Below are 19,350 nucleotides of genomic sequence, written 5' to 3' on the forward strand. Positions count from 1 at the left end.
CTTTCACATGAAAGTTGTGCTGCTTGCATTTCTGAACTCTTACATTTGTTTGCACAAAAAGTTTTGTACTCATTAATTCCTTTTGTACTTCCACAGGTTTATCATTCATTATCCAGCATGGGGGAAAATGCAGTGATGTTCAGGACCATAACTATTATGACTTCACATATGACAAAGGCAACTTTTAAAACAGATAAGGGGGCATTTGTATTTTCCATGTCTTGCATAAAAGAAACCTTTTATGCAGGGCTTTGACTGATGGGTGGAATTGTTGCCCATACGACCAAAGCTTATAGTGCCATTGCTGCTCATGTCACATGGGTTCACCTCTATGTGACTGACTGTACAATTATATCCATGTTATTAGACCGGGAATGGGAAATGTCTGAAACTCTAGACACTGGTAAGACTCCAACATTCAGCATAATTTACTCCTGTGTTAAGGCTGATGGGAGTTGCAGTCCAACACCATTCAGCGGTATTGTCAAAGGCTTTCATGGCTGGAATCACTGGGTTGTTGTAGGTTTTTTGGGCTGTATGGCCATGCTCTAGAAGCATTCTCTCCTGATGTTTCACCTGCATCTATGGCAGGCATCCTCAGAGGTGACCTCACAGCCTCTGAGGATGCCTGCCATAGATGCAGGCAAAACATCAGGAGAGAATGCTTCTAGAAAATGGTCATACAGCCCAAAAAACCTACAACAACCCACCATTCAGAGGATCACACATTCCCCAGCCCATTCTAGAAAAAGGTCACTCTTAGAGAATTGAGATTGGTTGGCCCCTATGTATTTGAAGTAGCACATCTAATATGCGATATGTCTGCTTTTAAGTAGAAAAATCACTTTCACTGAGATTCCACTTAAAAGCACACTCATTATCTCCCAATCACATTCATTTAAATAGCTTTAATGCTCCAATGTGAGGACAACTTGAAAGGGCATGGTCTAAAACAACTTGTGTTTATAGAAATTGGCAGAAATTCTTGCCGGGCCCCTTTCATTTTGATGGGGTTGCAGCAGGTTATGATCAGAAGTTGAAAGGTCCTGAAGCTTTCGTTTTGAACCCACAGGTGTTCTTTGTAGGGTCTATTTTTTAATAAAGTGTATTATTTGTTTTTTTAAATTAGCTCATATTGTGAGTTACCACATCTGTGCTATGTGGTAATGAAACCCAGGGGGAGGTCACAGCAGGAAGGGAGAATTCAGCATGAAGAAAACATCTGGATATTGCTTTGAGATTCACTTGCAGCTTCTTATATTTTATTAAGAGGCAAAGAATCTTATGTTATGACCAATCCTAGCAGCCCCCCCCCCCCCCCCAAAGCACACAAGCGGGGGAAGGAGAAAAGATTCCCCCATCAACAAACTCACAAATATTTAAGGTTTTTGCAATATTATCTGTTTTAAAAGATTTCTTTGGTAACTAGTGCAACAACCTAATAAAGTGTGCATGTGTTCTTTTACCGGATGCTAATATATTCCGTACTGTGGGACTGTCATGTTCCTTGGCTCTCATTTCTCTATAGGCTACATTTTTCAACTGGTGGCCCTGGCAGGAACATTTTATACCCAGTGCTTCACAGTCTGTGTAATTGTATGGATTACACAGAAGATGTATGGATTTGAATGAAAGGAACGCACCTGAGAGTGAAAGACAAAGCAGTTTAGAGGGCGGACTCTACACTGAGTTTAGAAATATGGCTAATCTCTTTTAATCTTCCGTGCCTCCCTGACATTAGTAGCTTTAACCTTCAAGAGTCTTTTGCAAGAGACACGGCTCATCCTAAAAAGAAGTGAAACTCCATATGACAGTTGCCTCAGCAAGGAAGGCTGATGACTAAATATTTAGGAACTATCCCATTAAGAGATCAAAGCAAGCACTTAAAGTGGAGTCATCTGACTGTCCCACAGCTCAAAGACAGCTGCTGCTGAGAACGTTTAGATCTCAGAAGATTTCTAAAAGGTTATGTTTTGCGTTGCAACTTGGGGGTGGCAGATAGGCTCAGGAATATTTTTTTTCTTTAAAAAGTAAAACACAGTATTTCAAGATGGCAATAAACCTAACACAATTGTGGGCTTCAAGCAATAGTACTTGTGTTCTTCAAAAGAGAAAACGAGTCTACAGAGTGTATCAAGGCATGGCATTACTACTGCTCCTATGGCTTGTAAGCCATCGTAAGCAAGAAGTGAAGGTACCATCACCAGAGGCTTTGTGGGAAGGGGCAGTGTTTGGTTTCCTTGCTGCCTCTGGCTGTTCCTGGAGACTCACTCCTAGAAGAACCGAGGCCCTGACTCTGTGACATGGGGCCAGCAACAACACCTGCTTGCCCCAGAGGCTGGGAAATAAAAGGACCAACATCTCCGGAGCCTCAGGGCTCAGCAAGAAGTGAAAGTACCATCACCAGGGGCTTTGAGGGAAGGGGCAGCGTTTGTTTTTCTTGCTGCCTATGGCTCAGCTCCTGGGGACTCACTCCTAGCAGAACTGAGGCCCTGACTCTGCAACTTGAGGCTAGCAATACCTGGTAAGTGATAGCTCACAACTGATTCAGCCCATGGGCGCTTCCACAACCTACTTATGACAGCATGATTGTTAAAATCTGTGTTCCTCCGGGCTTTTACCAAACTGATCAGTAACCTGCTGCTATCATCAGATAAGACTCTCTCCCACGTCCCCCACAAAGACCTCATATCACATTTACCATCCCCCAAAAAGGCCCAGGATGTTTTTTGCCCTCCCCAATCTGTACACAGAATTTTGAGGGGATTGGGGGAGTGGAGTGGGTATAAAAAGGGTTGAAATGCTATGTAGAGGGAGATGGGGGTAGTGGGGGGGGGGGGGGGGGCGGCGGCTCTATGTTGTTATATTGCAACAATATCATAACACATAATCATTGGTTTTTAATGCATATTTTTCTTAACTTTTATAGTTTAATGTATATGCTTATTGTTTTTATAAGTTTGTTCATACTCCATTGAATGGTTGCCAATTTGTAAGCCACTCCGTCCCCTTCGGGATGAGAAAGATGGGGTATAAATATAGTAAATCATCATCATCATCATCATCTCCCAAGCTTACTGTGGTCACTGGTTGGAGCTAGATTGCCCATTTCACATAAGGCCAAAGGAAAGCCAGGATTCAATAGAGCTAATATACATTTGGCTAGGATGGTGGTTGTTGCTCTGGTTTCCAAACTACTTGCTTTCCAGAGTCCTTGCCCAACTGGAAAGTTCCTATGTCCTGGCCTCTGCTCCTGCCTAAGAAAACAGTTGACAGTATGAAATTATACATTTTCAAGTCATCTCTGACTTACGGCAACTCTAAAGTGACCAGATCACAGGTTTATGTTGATAGAATTCACTTGGAGCTTGTTTGACATTGCTTTCCTATGAGGCAGAGGGAGTGCGACTTGCCCAAGGTCACCCAGCGTGTTCCTAAGGCTGAATGGGGTATTCACAGTGACCTAGCCCAACATTCAAAACACAACATGCTGGTTTTCTTACCAAGAAATGCTGATGACTAAATATTTAAGAACTATCCCATTAAGAGATCAAAGCAAGCACTTTAACAAAGTGAGTCATCTGGAAAGATGCTTATGCAATTATTCCCAATGGCTTGATTTCCGCCAAACCGCTTGGATTTGTTTCGATTACTTCACCTACCCACCTTAAATTGGTTTCCGTTTCAGCATGCTATAACTCCATTATCATCCATAACTATATTTACATATTAATCCATCTAGCTTTATAATTAATACAATGCTTTCCTCCTCTAAAAGAGTCCTCAACTTCCTTCTACTTTTTAAAAAAATCAAAGCTCTCATTGCCAAGAACGGAAAGCGATGTCCTAATTCTAAGGCACATTAGGACAAATGAAGGTTATGAAACAATTGTAAAAGGAGTTCCTACAATATTTATATTTTTGATCTCAACCGTCTGCATTTTCATAATGAGTGCCAAAAACATGAAAAGCCATTTTATTATTTACAAGATCTTTTTTTCTTTTTTTAAAAAAACGACACCAGACCATCCTCCCCTATTCCCAGTGGGCATTTTATTTCATGTATCATTTGCATCAGGTAATCAACTGAAACACTTCAACAACAGAAAGCTCTCAGCAAAATAAGGAAAAAGAAACGAAGCAATTATCACAAACAGATGTGACAAAATGGTTTTAAATTTGGGAGAGTATTGCACAACTGAATCTGCGTGTGACGAAAACAAGAGAGAGGGGTGCTCATCTTCTCTAACATGGATTGTGAGAGGAGGGGGGAAAGGCACTATTTAGCTGTGTGTATTTAAAAAATAATGAGGCACAATCCATGTTCTCGACGTTACATTCGACGCTGCTTCTGAAATGCTCGATTAGAGAAGCGACAGCTTTGTTTTCCAGAATTTAAGCACGAGAGAAATACAAGCATCTAAACAGATTTTTAAAAAAAGCAAACCTGCTATAAAAATCTTCACAATAAGGACTTCAGCTTATAAATAGGTGCCACAGAAGGTCACATAGCTACACGGGCTTAAAATAGGAGATATCCTGGCAACTGATCATTGATTACACTCTTTCTAGTAGTCACAAAACACTCCACTTTTAAGAGCTAAATTGGCAGTGCACGTGATAGACCCTTTTCAGAACGCTCTCGGCAGTACAGCTTAGGTGGTGTACACGTATCTAGTATGTACAAAACAGTTTCAGTACCTTGTGATACATCTTGACTTTTACGTGGGTTTCATTCTTATGTAGTACTACTACTTGGAAGCAAAACACAATGAAATCAGTGGGGCTTTACTCCAAAGGGCACAGAGTTAGAACTGAAGGGTCTTAAACAGAGGCAAATGTTTGGAAGGGGAAAGGACAGACAGTTGCTCATAGTGAGACCTACAAAAAGTCCAGATTACGAAAGTGACAACTTTCCCCTGGTTACATTTCAGAAGTGGTTGTACATTTCAGCTCCCATTTCAAATAATTTAAGAAAAACTCAAGGCTGCATGAATACACAATATCCGAAGAACTCCATGTATGATGGACATAATATACAAGCATGTATTTGTAGAAATGCTGACATTTTATGTATCAGTCCTGGTTTCGATCAGAAACTATTATTTGGACAAAGGTCTGCATGTTTAGTGCTTCCAGAAAGGTTCCAGTAATCAGAATATGCAACAAATATTTAGATTGAGTGCTTTGTAAAGTATTTTCAGAATATGTGGAACAAAAGATCTAAAGGCACTAAACAAAAGATCTAAACACTGACCATTCTAAAAAGATTGCGTTAGAATGACTGAAGTGGGATTATATTTGGGGTAAATACACAACAGAATGCTGGAACTGCTCAAAAATAATGCAGATTGGTGTACCAAAGGGGTTTCTTAGCCAAGAAATACTCAGAGGTGGTTTTTCCAGTTCCTTACTCTAAAATATAGACTGATACCAGAAATAAGAGAAATTCAGTAATATACAATCAACATACTTATTTCCCAGTTTCACAGCCAGAGTGAACTTGCACATGTAAGCTTCTCATTTATTTTAATGAAGGCAAGAACCTATATGCTCAATGATGTATGTCCTTATAAATATCTCAAGTACGATGAGCAGCACTTACATCAGTAATAATTCACTGGATCAGAGAAAATACTTATTACATAATGAAGATTTTGAATAAGAAGATTTTTACAGCTAGGTAAACAATATGAATACTTTCCTTTGCAAGATATATAAAAATGGAGTGTCTCCCCAACTCACCTCCACCCTAAAAAGAAGCTCAGGTTTCTTTAGTCAGGGTCTACATGCCAGGGTGGGACTGATGCTGGCGGTTGATGAGGCCACAGCCAAACTTTTATCACTTTTTGTTGTCGAAGGCTTTCATAGCCGGAATCACTGGGTAGTTGTGAGTTTTCCAAGCCGTATGGCCATGTTCCAGAAGCAGTCTCTCCTGACATTTCACCCACATCTATGGCAGGCATCCATAGAAATTGTCCACATGACCTACTAAGAGAATGCAACGGTGGACAAGTCTACATAGGAACCACCAAACGCAGCATTGCCCAAACACAAATCAAGGAATACGAAAGGCACTGCAGACTACTTCAACCAGGGAAGTCAGCCATAGCAGAGCCCCTGATGAACCAGTCTGGACACAGCATATTATTTGAGAACACAGAAATGCTGGACCAACTCTAACAACCTCTGAGGATGCCATGTCAGACTACACAGAGAAGCCATTGAAATCCACAACCATGTGGACAATTCCAACAGAAAGGAGAAAACCATGAAAATGAAAAAAAATCTGGCTACCAGCATTTTTTTAAAAAAAAAAAACCTCTAAAATCAGGACAATAAATAACGAGCAACACTAAAAAAACAAAACAAAAAAAAAACAGGAGAATTCGAGACAGGAAACAATAAGAGGCAGTTAACACTCCCAACAAGGGATTCTCCCAGGCAAGAAGCAGCCAGGCTTTGAAGCTACAAGGCCATTAAATGCTAATCAAGGTGGCCAATTAGAACATTCACACCTCCCTCCAACAGGCAAAAGTTCTTTCTTGCACCCTGGACATTCCACAGATATATAAACCTCACTTGCCTAGTTTCCAACAGACCTCACAACGCCTGAGGATGCCTGCTATAGATGTGGGTGAAACGTCAGGAGAGAATGCTTCTGGAACATGATCTTACAGCCTGGAAAACTCACAACAACCCAGTTTTATCACTTTCGTTCTTCCCTATCTTCCAGATTCCTTGTTTTTCATATCACTCCTCTTCATCTTCCCAATGCGGTAGGTATTAGGCAGACTGTTCTTGCCAGAGGTCCAAACAGATCATTTTTAGAAAGCTTTTGAATTTAGATTGAGGGCAGTGCTTTCCCACCTCTGTTGAAGCCTACTAACTGCACTTTTTCAATGCAGGCATTTTTTTTAAAAAAAAAGCAGTATGATTAATCTTACACCCTAACTATCAATAGATCTGGGGACTTCGTTTTTTCAAGAATACCTATTATTCAATGCAAACTTCATGCAGGTTTACTGCTGGTGAAACAGTGCCCCCTGTTGCTAAGACCTAGCTCAGTATGTGCTATTGGATTTGGAAGTAAAGTAGGGATTACTGCTAAGCTAGGAATGTATTTAGCAGCTTTTGTGCATTTTGCCAGCACTGGCTTTCCTTGTGTACCTTTTCACACAAATTCACAACCAGAACTTTAACAGCTGCATTCAGAAGAGAATATTCATAGTTTTGAATAATTGAATTAAGTCTATTCTATTCCCAAAATGTTTCACCTGAATAAAGAATATTTATGCCCCTATTCAGGAGAAAGGAAGTTCTTAATTTTGTCAATTGATTGTATTTTATTTGCCACGTAAAATAATGTGAAAGCAAAGAAAAAAAAGTCCTCCTGAAAAAGTTAGATCAACAAATGATGGCTTCTTGTGATATTTTGATTTGGCCCCAAACACACATTATTTGCAAGAAAGCCACAATCAAGGATCTAAAACCACAGCTTGAAGCTCGTTTACGAGCTAGCTGACAAAACAATATTCTAACAAGTTTTTCACTTCACAGCTTATCATTTCAGAAGTAACACAAAGTTGGTGTCATTTGGGATGCTGTTTGAAACCACTGTTTGGGATAGCATTCAGAGATTGTCAGGGAAAGTGGGAGAAGAGAGAAACGACAGCTTATGTGTCTGAGACAGAATTCATAGTTTGGTACTGTAACTAAATCAATTCTGTGTTCTAGCAGAGCACTTGAAATATTCTAGAATAATGGAGGTGATTTGGAGAACAAGAGATAAATAAACATCTGTAGCAAAGACTAGTGTGTTTTGGCCATGTGGATGTAAAAAAAAAAAAAGTGTCGTATACCAAAGATATATATGCCCTGATTAGCCTTTCTTTTTGCATTAAGATTCAAATACAGGCCACATTCAAATACTATATGTCTGGGCTCCACATTAAACATAGTTTATCAAGGATGAGCAGTGTGCTGCCTGAAAACCCCTATCAATCCAACAGGAAGCCAGTCTGTTTTCTTCTTGACAAGGCTGGTAATTATCAACACAATAAATGTAAGATTCATTCTCTGGTTTGTCAGGGAGACCCAAGCCAGAGAGCTTCACAATAAGCACACCCTACGAGCAAGATCACATTTAGCTGACACCATCCAGTATGTTGATAAACCAAAATGCTCTTGAACAGTGGTTCTCAACCTGTGGGTCCCCGGGTGTTTTGGCCTACAACTCCCAGAAATCCCAGCCAGTTTACCAGCTGTTAGGATTTCTAGGAGTTGAAGGCCAAAACTTCTGGGGACCCACAGGTTGAGAACCACTGCTCTTGTTGCGATGTCCAATGACTATTTTCTTTCCAGTTATTACAAATTTTAGACTATTTTTGCATTTGCACTGCCAACGCCATACACAATGAGCCTAAGACATCCTTGAGTAAACAATTCCTATGTAAAATCTTTTAATAATGTTAAAATGAGCCGATAATGTCAGTAACATTTCCAGTTACTTCTGTAAACTTGCAAGTGTATTGTAACAACTTAAATGCTTGCATTTCATGTTGTGAACTTGAACACCTCTGTGAGTGCTCTCTTTAAAAACAACTTGCAAGTGCCTCATGCAAAGCATGTCAGAATAAAGTACAGTTATTTGTTGAAGAGGATAGAGGGGGAATTTTCCTCAAAACACTATTTTTCTTTCATTACAATGCAATGCAACACTTCTAATTTTGGCCTAATTTATAATTAAAATATTACTACACAAACCTGATGAAGTGGCTGCTAGTCCACAAATGTGTCTACCATAACATATACATCAAGGTGCCATATAACTCTGCTTTTCTTTCAATATTTTTATAATTGTTTCTACAGTTTTACAGTTTTCCAAATTGGAAGATCCAAACAATCACCAGACACATTATCTATACTGAACAGTAATGGTATCTGGTAATACTGTCTCTTACAGCTGAATACAATCCAAGAAATTCCAGCCATGAGTTAGAATTAAGCTAAAAGTATGAGCAGCATGTGCTAGAGCACTTTGGGAATTATGAAAGTGCCTTTCTATTGGTTTTATCCACTTGCTGCCCAGTTTTTTCATAATGTACCAGTGCATTCCTATAGATATTTACACAGGACTCAAGCTTACTGTAGCCAAAAGGCTTGTCTTAGATAACTGTGCATACAATTGCTGCCTGAATATTTAAAATAAACCTGAATGATTGACGCGATATATCTAAACTGTAATTAATTTACACAGGTTCACTTTGCAAGCATGTCCACATAGTGGAGATTTTGCCAGAAACAGCAGTCAAACTACCCCATGAAGTCATGTATTGTGGCATTAACTCATAGGATGCATACTAAAGCTTCGGAAATCATTTCAACAATAGCGCTTTGAGTATTTATGTTGCCAAGAACTCATGCCATGCTACGCTGCCTCTCATTATGGAGGTACAAACTCAAATTCTGATCGATTCAGACTGGCTCAATGCATAGCCATTAGCCCTCAACCATCAAGATTTAAGTTGTGCTCTATGCAGCAACACCTGAGGCTGAACGTACTAGCTGACAAGCCTGTTATAGTTTAAGTAGCCAGTTGGTCCAACAAAAGTTTATTTCGTTTTCCTGTACTCGTTCATCTGGGGCAACGTGGCTACACAACACAACACACGGCTCATGGTAATACAGCAGAAGAACAAAGGTAATGGCTGCTAACCGAAAAGAAGAAACTACTTGAAAAAGCAGTACTATTTTTTAGATCTCTCAGGAGAAGGCAAAATAAAGAATACAGCAAATTAAAAGTTTTACTTAACAGTCTCATTATAATAGACCATGCTTTTGGCATTAAAATGTTTGGTTTATAGACAGTTGACCTCTTTGTAATTGTATAGTAGATAAATGATTTGGTAAGGTTTCCTTATCAATACATCTACACTGCCTTTCTACCTCGATAAAATGTGAAGCTCAAAGGCTGAATTTAATGAAACTGAAAACAACCCATCAAACTTTAATACACTTTAAAAAATATGGCAGAAATGTACAAAGAACATTTAAGTATTTTTCACAGATTTTGTTGTATCCCAGTATCCAACCTAGTGCCAAACAACCTCGAGTATGTAAGTACCATAAGGTGCTAATCCTGGCAAATGCAAGTTTACTGAAGTTAACATAAGGCAGTTCCATGAACACACTGACGTCAATTTCTTTGTATCTCTCTTAGCCAGGCCGCATGCTTCCGTTTTCCTTTTCCTTTAAAGCATGATAAAAGGATGCAGATTATGAAGTTTTCTGAAAAGGGGGCTCCTGTGTATTTAAAAGTTGTTGAGGTCAATGAAGTGCATTTCAGCAATGTTGAGGGGTTAACTCAAAACTGGAATTTTAACAGCAGATGGGTTGATTTTACTTCACATACAACAAAACGGGTGCAAAACACTTGAAACTATTACTTGTAACCTTTTGGTCCAAATACATAAAATGTGCATTATTTACAGCATTTCACTCTTTTTGCAAATGCAATGCTTTAAAACACATTATAAAGCACCTTAGTAAAAATATTCTACAGGTAAAAGTATCTAAGTAGGAAAACCCTAACCATACCACAGCTCACTATTTGAGTCATAATATGGATTCACCAGTAGTTATTTAAAATACAAAGAATCAATGGAACAATGAGACAGATTTCACTATTTGTTTTTATATTGATGTGCCAGGCAAAAGCCAGCTTCTTAAATAGTTTTCCCAACATCAGTTAGACGTTCAGAGGGTAGTAATGAAAAACTGTCTTCATTTCTGGCCTTTTGACAACATCACTATGGGATCTGAATTTTTAAACACGCTGATCATCAGTTCTAGATTCTCAAAACGAAAGCCCATATTTACAAATATGGGCAAGACCAGCTGCAGCATTTCTTAGCAGAACATGATTGAACATTCCAGTGAATGTTATGTGATATGAATTTACAAGAACAAAGCACAAATTTCAGCCAGTTATTAACATTATTCATATATGTGTACAACCCAAATCTCCGCTTTGAGGCTAGGGAACCAAAAGCGTCCTCTTCCCAAAAGGTTAAGTAAAATAAGTTGTCTTGTGAATCAAAAAGCACGAAAATGAAGGTTTTCATCTTTACAGTTTCAGCTATAATTGCTATATAGTTTCTGTAATTATGGGTGGGTTCTTCAAGTGTAGAGTAGCAACCTCCTGTGTGAATATTAAAACTGAAGCCTATAATTTTGAATTATCACCATTATCTGAACAGCAGCCATCTTCTTTGAGCAACCCACAGTACATTCTATTGACCTCAAGAACGAAGTGCCTCAGCTGATTTAGGAGTTGGGGGTGAGAATAAAGATGTGGCCACAAGGTTTAGTCCCTTAACCTAAAGAGAAGCATTGTTCTTAGTTCGATTTAGGATAGATCTTTTCATAGAAAAAGTTTTGTGCCAGGATATATAGTTCCCCGTCTTTTTCCCGAACTGCATGCGCTCTGACAAACTGGAATTGCTCCAGTGCAAATTCATAGAACTCATTCTCCATTTTCCATATTTCAGACTGTTGCAGCTTAGCAATGGTTTCTTTTGTAGGAAGCTTTTTCTCTGTTGTCTTTCTAAGATGAGACTTCTTGCCTAAAAGCAAAATACATACAGTTGTAATTTCACTTTGATTTACAGCCAGAATATTCCCAGAAGGACACAACACAGACCAGAAAATTGGTGTGGAAGAGTACTCTTTAGTCAGCAGGTTACTAAATGGGTACAGAAAGTGTCATAACTTGGACCAAGATTGATTAAGCCTTTGGGTTGGAGAGACTGGAAACCCCGTGCTAAGCATAAATGCATGTGCATTAGAGTGCTCTCGCCATGCACATTCCTCCCACTGTTTAAATGGCTTAATTACTGAAACCATAAAGCGGAAGTGTTTGCACAGGGAACTGCATTTCCTCATCACATCCATTTACAGCACCTCTTTCAATCATGATTAATGCCTATTTGGAAATTCACTACTATTGATAATCAAGTTAATAAAAACAAAGACCACATAACAATTGGGCAATTTGTTTCACAGAATTCACAGCATGTGAGGAAGCAAGACATCCGGGCCATTTATTGTAAGCATATACCATTAACAATGTGCTTACAGTATAGATTCGTAGAGTATATACCTTTCCTCTCTCAAACAGCTTCTTAAGGTTCCAGCACTCTTTAGCATAAATGGAAAAAAAAACAACAATCTAGAGAGGAAGTAGTTCTACTGCTATACCTGCTTTATTTTGGATGCTGATCCAAAATATACAATAAAGAAGCTTGCAAAAGGCTACCTGCAGATTTGTCAAGGGAAGAACATATCACTGATAATTGAAATACGTAGTTGTTATTCAGAATGTTTGGCTGATAAATCCTATCTGACCCCCAAACTCTTTGACAGAGTTGCATTTGACTTACTTGCTAATCTCCTTCCACTTAGTAACCCACAGAGCGAATTGTTCACTAAATGACCATAGTTCCATCTCAGAAATAAATCTTGGGAATAACTAGCCACAAATTTGGAATTAAATCTGTTTTCTAGTGATGACAGCGTTCACCATGACTGCAATTTAGCAAGAAATAACTTGATTTATTTACTATGCTAACTGGAACAGTTGTGTTACTTATATAAATGATAAAAGAACAAATATGGTTCATGCTATGCATACTTCTTCTGTTATGGCATTGAGATAATAACAAAGTGGACAGAAGAGGAGTGTGTTTGGTATCATCACAGCAACGTTACTGCATTGAGTTTTAAAACTAACTAATCTATCTTTTAAAAATAATTATTTTAGTAACTATTTTAAGTAGTTACCAATGAAAAAGCAAATAAGGTAAAGGTTGTACCCTGATATTAAGTCCAGCCGTGTCCGACTCTGGGAGTTGGTGCTCATCTTCATTTCTAAGCCGAAGAGCCGGCATTGTCTGTAGACACCTCCAAGGTCATGTGGCTGGCATGACTGCATGGAGCTCCATTACCTTCCCGCCAGAGTGGTACCTATTGATCTACTCACATTTGTATGTTTTCGAACTGCTAGATGGGCAGAAACTGAGGCTGACAGTGGAAGCTCATGCCGCTCCCTGGATTCAAACTTGTGAACTTTCGGTCAACAAGCTCAGCGGGTTAACCCACTGCACCACCGGGGGGTTTGAAATAGCTATTATGAGAATGTATCTAAAAGCAAGTAGGAACTGTAAGTAGTACTTTCAAGCTATGCTCACAATGCTGTGAATCTGAGCCCAACAAGGCCATGACAGAACTGTTTATTTTCTCAGCTCTAAGCAGAGAGAAAAACAGAGGACAAAACCACACATGTACTGCCAAATACCAAAGGATGAAGCAGCCAATGCAATTATCTCTGCATCTTTTCTCCCCAAGGACCACAGTCTTAGAAAAACATTCATTCTTGTAAGAATAGGCAACTTGTGGTTCTGCAGATGTTGTTAAGATTGCAAGTCCCAAGAACCCAAGAAGTATAGTTCGTGGTGAGGGATAACAGGAGCTGCAGTTCAACAACGTCTAGAATGCCACAAGTCGCCCAGGCAGTACTAAGGAGTAAAGATTTAAAAAGACGAAAGGTGGCCAAGTTTGCAGCAACTTAAATACCTGTGCGATATAATTCTGTAGCACCCCTGAAAAAGCGGGGCAAAGCTGCCTCCAGCAACATAATAAAGTCTTCAAGCTCTTCAGTAACTCCCACTAGGAAATATTCATTAATCAAGTTGTATTTGGCTTGTTCCAAAGCCCATCTGCTTCCCACATTCCTAAAACGATAAAAAGTAATTACAGGAAGGTTTTGATGTCTGCCAAGAATTTTGGTTCCCTTCATTTAGATATTCTCACACCAGGCTAAAAGAATGGCTTGGCTGTTATCTTTGCACAGGCAAGAAAACAAAGTTTCAGCCACACACATTTTTAATTTCCTTTCCTTTTTTCCTTGTTTCCCACTTTTTGCTCTCTTCATTGCCTAGGTTAGATGTCAAAAGATTTATGGCTCTGATTTCTAATGTCTTGATAACACTAATGCCTTTTTCAAGTATTTTAATGCAATAATTCAACGTGGAAGGTTTTGCGTCTAAAATTTCAATAATATCTTAGACACTGCATAAAAAGGAAAAAATACACATTTCAACCATGCACAAATCTTCAGTAACATACGAAGTATTATTTGCATTGGGGCAAGACTGCTTGGTAAGAAGAGAAACAAGGAGTGGGATTTCGGGTTTGTAGAAAGGTTAAGTATTTATATAACATTTTGTATTTTGCCAGTACTTGTTCCTGCTTTCTGTCAATAACTATTTATTGTTTGAATCATCCATTTGCACATTTATCTCCTATGCAGAAGTGTAGTACAGGAAATTTGTCCTACTTCAAGTGGTTTTCAAGCACAATGTGTTATGGGAAGTATTATTTTAATTTTTAAAATCTCACTCTTTTTTCTCATTCCTTTTTAATCTTCAACTGAAGTGTGAAAAGATATGACCTCAACTACTACTGCATATGACAATGCAACTTCTAAACTTCAATTTAGAACATTCAGGAAAGAATTGGTTCAATTGTGATGGACACACATGTGTCCATCAATTGTAACAGATGTAAATGCTATTTCTGTAGTTAGAAATAAAAGGGGCTATAACTTTTGTCTTTTTATATTTCCCCCCTGTTTACAGTATTAACAATCTGCATAGGGGGAAAATCCCTTCTAAAAAGAAGCTTTTATTCACGTGGCCCAGTCACTAACACCTGAGTTTCAAAAGGTTTAGTCTGGAAATGGTTCATGCTCCATGCAACATATAACATAATGTTCTTGTAGGACCACATAATGCTCTTGTTAAAGTCCTATCCCCCCTTCAAACTATCCCCCCCCCCTCAAACCGAAGCTATGCTACACCTTCTGATTTCTTAAAATTCACATTCATACCATATATGACACATGGTTTAAGATAGCTTTATATTCTTACCAACATTCAGAGCTGTGGCCACAGAAGAATGGAATTTGAAGCCAGAGTTTCTCAGGGGCACAATCGGAGCCTCCAGCTGCTACACATTCATCAAAGGTCTGGAACAAAGACAAAAACTCAGGGGTGAGCTATCAATTTTCATCTTGCATATCAAACTTCTTAATATGCTTATGCTCCTGAATTAATGTGGGATTCAAGTGCCTGGTTTCACAATGCATGATGATGAGGCCCATTTTCAAAAATGGGCCTGCAGGCATCAATCGTGCTTGTGTGGACCCCCACTTATGGGCACCACAGAAAGGTCATGCAAAGCCAGAAAGCCACACAGTGCGCCTCCTGGCATGCAACGGCTGGTGATCAAAAAGCAATTATTGCAGCAATGTTGTGCAGCAGGCATTAGGTATTTGCGGTTGCCTCAGCATGTTGCACCCATGGCCTGAAATGATCAGAGCAAGTCAGAACAGCACACCATGATTTGACTTCTGAAGAGGAAAACTGTCTATCTCTAAAGTATTTAAATTATATTTTATTTATAAAAGATTGTTTAAATGCTGCTTAGATTCTATCTTCTAACTGAAAATGGTTCATGTTACCATCTCAGAAGATCATGTTAAAGTTGAACATTAATTCTGAAGACTAGATAAATACTAACCCACTTGCTAGACATGATTCTGGCACGGTTGGAACCTTTTGCACAACTAGGCTCAGTGGCCAATCAAATCTTGAATTGTGTGGGTATTCTATTATTCTGGCAAGATATTGCCAGTGTACACCAATGAACATGGGGGCACATATCTTAGGACACCATTCCTGATAAAGACTGGCCTATTGGGCCAGTCTTTATCCTCATAGTACAGTGAATTGCATGGGAATAATGGTAAAGCCTTGAAGATTGAAACCTAATTGAACAAGGGCTGGTGTATTAACATTTAGAGGATGTCAGCCAATTTCATGTGTGAGAGAGCTCCATAACATTAAATCACAATGCTATCACTGCCCTGTCCCCAGTTCATGTACAACAAATCATTGTAACCCAATGTTAAGGTAAAGGTAAAGGTTTCCCCTTGACACTAAGTCTAGTTGTGTCTGACTCTGAGGGGTGGTGCTCATCTCCGTTTCTAAGCCAAAGAGCCGCCATTGTCCGTAGACACCTCCAAGGTCATGACTGCATGGAGCGCTGTTACCTTCCCGCTGGAGCAGTACTTATTGATCTACTCACATTTGCATGTTTTCGAACTGCTAGGTTGGCAAAAGCTGGGGCTAATAGCGGGAGCTCACCCTGCTCCCTGGATTTGAACTATCGACCTATCGGTCAGCAGCTCAGTGGTTTAACCCACTGTGCCACTGGGGGCTCCTGGTTACACAGGTTATGATGGTTTAAATGCATACCTTTTGTGAATTGAATGAGCACAAACAGAAGGGGGATATGTATGTGTGCATGTGTAGAAACAATTTTCGACAAGTCCCTACTCCAAAGGATTGTGGGATACTCCAGAAAGGAACAGAAGATGGGAAAGGATAAAAAGGGAATCTAATAAAAAGTTAGCTTTTTATTCATGTCTCCTGCACACTGCACACAAACATACTAGCAGATTCTTCCACTGGGTGAAACATTCTTCCTTTCACAAAAGCTTCCTTCTGTGAATGGAAGGATACATCCTATTATGCTGAACAAATTTGATCTTGATTTTAAATAAAAAGTTCTGTTATAGTTCTGTTATAGTTCTGTTATAGTCTGCATAGTAAAGCTAAACAACCAAACAAAACAAAGACCCGAAGATGTACTTTTACTTTTTTATCCCCTTGTTTTCGCCTTCGGAGTCCAGGTCTGTAATCATCACCAAAGCGCAGGAAGTAGTAATAAGAAACCAGCCGTTCTATAGGATCTCTTATGACATTGATGTATATTGGTTTCTTTTTAACACCAAATCTGAAACAGAAAGAGAATCCAATTGACAAATCAAAGCATTTCCTGTATGATATAAAAGTGGATCTAGGGTCAAGTTTGTTTCAAAAGATGTTTTGAGTTTGCCATATTAAGGCAGAACAAGGGGAACAAGGAAAAGTAGAAAATGTGTTTTATATTTCAAAGTTCTTATAATATTCATGCATTTGATATTTTTCAAAGAGGGATCACCAAACCTAATACATTCCATTTTGATGGATAACATGCACATTCAATATGTACATTTATTCACTCAGTTTATTTTGACTAATAACTATTATCAGCCAAAGTCCTGTCTCATACTTCTGTGTCCAACAGATGCAGGCTTTTTAAAATATGCTTTGTAAGTAAGAAGATAATGCAGCTGGTGGGACCGTAATGGCCAGATGGGAGGAAGGTTGAGGACAAAGGAGTTTCTCAGTAATCACTTTTGCTTTAAATTAAATTGCCATATATACTTGTGTATAAGCCAACCTCACATAGATTTTTGGAGCCAAAATTATGGGATTTTTTTCATATTAGAAGCAACTTGACAAACTGCAAGCCGCTTCTGGGTGAGAGAATTGGCTGTCTGCAAGGACGTTCCCAGGGGCACGCCTGGATGTTTTACCATCCTGTGGGAGGCTTCTCTCATGTTCCCACATGGGAAGATGGAGCTGACAGACAGAAGCTCACCCCATCTAGTGGATTTGAAGTGCTGACCTTCAGCAGTTTAATCCATTGCACCACAAAGGTTTCTATGGATTTTGATATGACCTGTGGATAAGCTGAGAGAAAAAGCAAAGATACTAATTCGATGCCAATGCTTTACATTGGCAGTATATACAATAAGTGTAGATTAGAAGCCAGTGCCTTACTTTGGTAATTTATACAGTAAATTCAGATTAAAATGCCTTTCTTTGGCTACTTAATAAAAATTACTATCTTCAGATGTGGTACTTTAGCAAACTTAGCAGCAGCCTCAAATCTTTACATTTCAGGGAAAATAACCAAACACATAGTAACATGGCAACTGCAGAGAAAGCTTGATGACCATCCCTTCTTTAATGTATTTGTAATCAGGCTTCCAACCGTTATGGCCCTGTGATGCTGCTGCTCCTGATTCTAATATTTGATCTTGTTTTGTTTCACAGTTATGTTTTATTGTTTTCTTCTACTGGAAACTATCTCACCTTTGAAGAGAAGAAATATAAATGGCATCATATACCATCATGAGGTTCCCAAAAGGGAGCCCCCTTCTCCTGTTTCCTCAAACAGAATCCCCAAAAGCACATATGCTGCCACAATAGAGGAAGCAAAGTAGTCTCTCAGTTTTCGATTATGTCTCAGTTTTATATTACTATGCAACAAAATATTCCTCAACTCTCCTTATTCATGGTAGATTTAGTTTCCAATACAGCCCCTAATCAGAGTTGTTGCTTTCACCATTCTCCATATACATTTAGGAAAAAGTTATTCCTAAATACAACTATGAAATCTTTTATGCTACACAATCATGATGCTCTAAATCCAATTTAACTGCCTTTGGAATCATGAGATTTGTAGTTTAGTTCTCAGCCAGAGAGCTCCAGTGTCTCACCAAACTACAAATCCCAGAATTCCTCAGGATGTTGCTACAACAGTTAAAGTGAGGGGTCACAGGGGGAAAATTGTGGAGTCTGAAAGAACCTTAGTTGATTTCATTGAAAAATATATAATGATAATAATATATTTTATTTATATTCCGCTCTCTCTTCCTGAGGGGACTAAGGGAGGATTACAGAATGTCCTCATGGACACCTTTTATTACTTCCCTGCTTAAAGTGATACCTATTTATCCACTCACATTGCTGTTTTCAATCTGCTGATGGCTGGGAGCTCACCCCGACCCAGGCTTGAACTGTCAACCTTTCAATTGGCAATATTTTCTGCAGCTGGCGGTTAACCCACTGTGCTAAATTTCTCTAAGGCAGGGGTCTTCAAACTTTTTAAACAGAGAGCCAGGTCACAGTCCCTCAAACTGTAGGAGGGCCGAATTATAATTTGAAAAAAAAAAAAGAATGGATTCCTATGCACACTGCTCAAATCTTATTTGTAGTGCAAAAAACACTTAAAAACAATACAATAACTAAAATGAAGAACAATTTTAACAAATATAAACTTATTATTATTTCAATGGGAAGTGTGGGTCTGCTTTTGGCTGATGAGATAGGATTGTTGTTGTTGTGTGCTTTCACGTTGTTTCAGACTTAGATTGACCCTGAGCGAGGGCCAGGTAAATGACCTTGGAGGGCCGTATTTGGCCCTCGAGCCTTAGTTTGAGGACCTCTGCTCTAAGGGCAATGATGATGATGCTGATAATATAAGCTATGCCTGCTTTCTCTAACCCAGCAATCTTTCTGAACTACATCTCCCAAAATTCATGATTGTTGGCTA

The 19,350-nt window shown here is 39.0% G+C and overlaps 1 protein-coding gene across 2 annotated transcripts in view; it reads right to left on the reverse strand.

Annotated features, from left to right (window-relative positions):
* Nucleotides 1–4,033: 4,033 nt before the first annotated feature.
* The window catches only part of HS2ST1 (heparan sulfate 2-O-sulfotransferase 1), a 112,260-nt gene continuing 96,943 nt past the window's right edge, over nt 4,034–19,350 (reverse strand). The window contains exons 4-7 of one of the 2 annotated variants that reach the window (XM_060773883.2): nt 16,776–16,920; nt 14,991–15,088; nt 13,636–13,793; nt 4,034–11,627 (exon numbers count right to left, since the gene is read on the reverse strand). In XM_060773883.2, coding sequence (XP_060629866.1) covers nt 11,401–11,627; nt 13,636–13,793; nt 14,991–15,088; nt 16,776–16,920 — 628 coding nt within the window. In that variant the 3' untranslated portion in view covers nt 4,034–11,400. The remainder of the gene's footprint in view (nt 11,628–13,635; nt 13,794–14,990; nt 15,089–16,775; nt 16,921–19,350) is intronic. The other variant, XM_060773884.2, reaches the window with a different exon arrangement.

Source organism: Anolis sagrei, chromosome 4 (assembly GCF_037176765.1).
Source record: "Anolis sagrei isolate rAnoSag1 chromosome 4, rAnoSag1.mat, whole genome shotgun sequence".
Taxonomy (NCBI): domain Eukaryota; kingdom Metazoa; phylum Chordata; class Lepidosauria; order Squamata; family Dactyloidae; genus Anolis; species Anolis sagrei.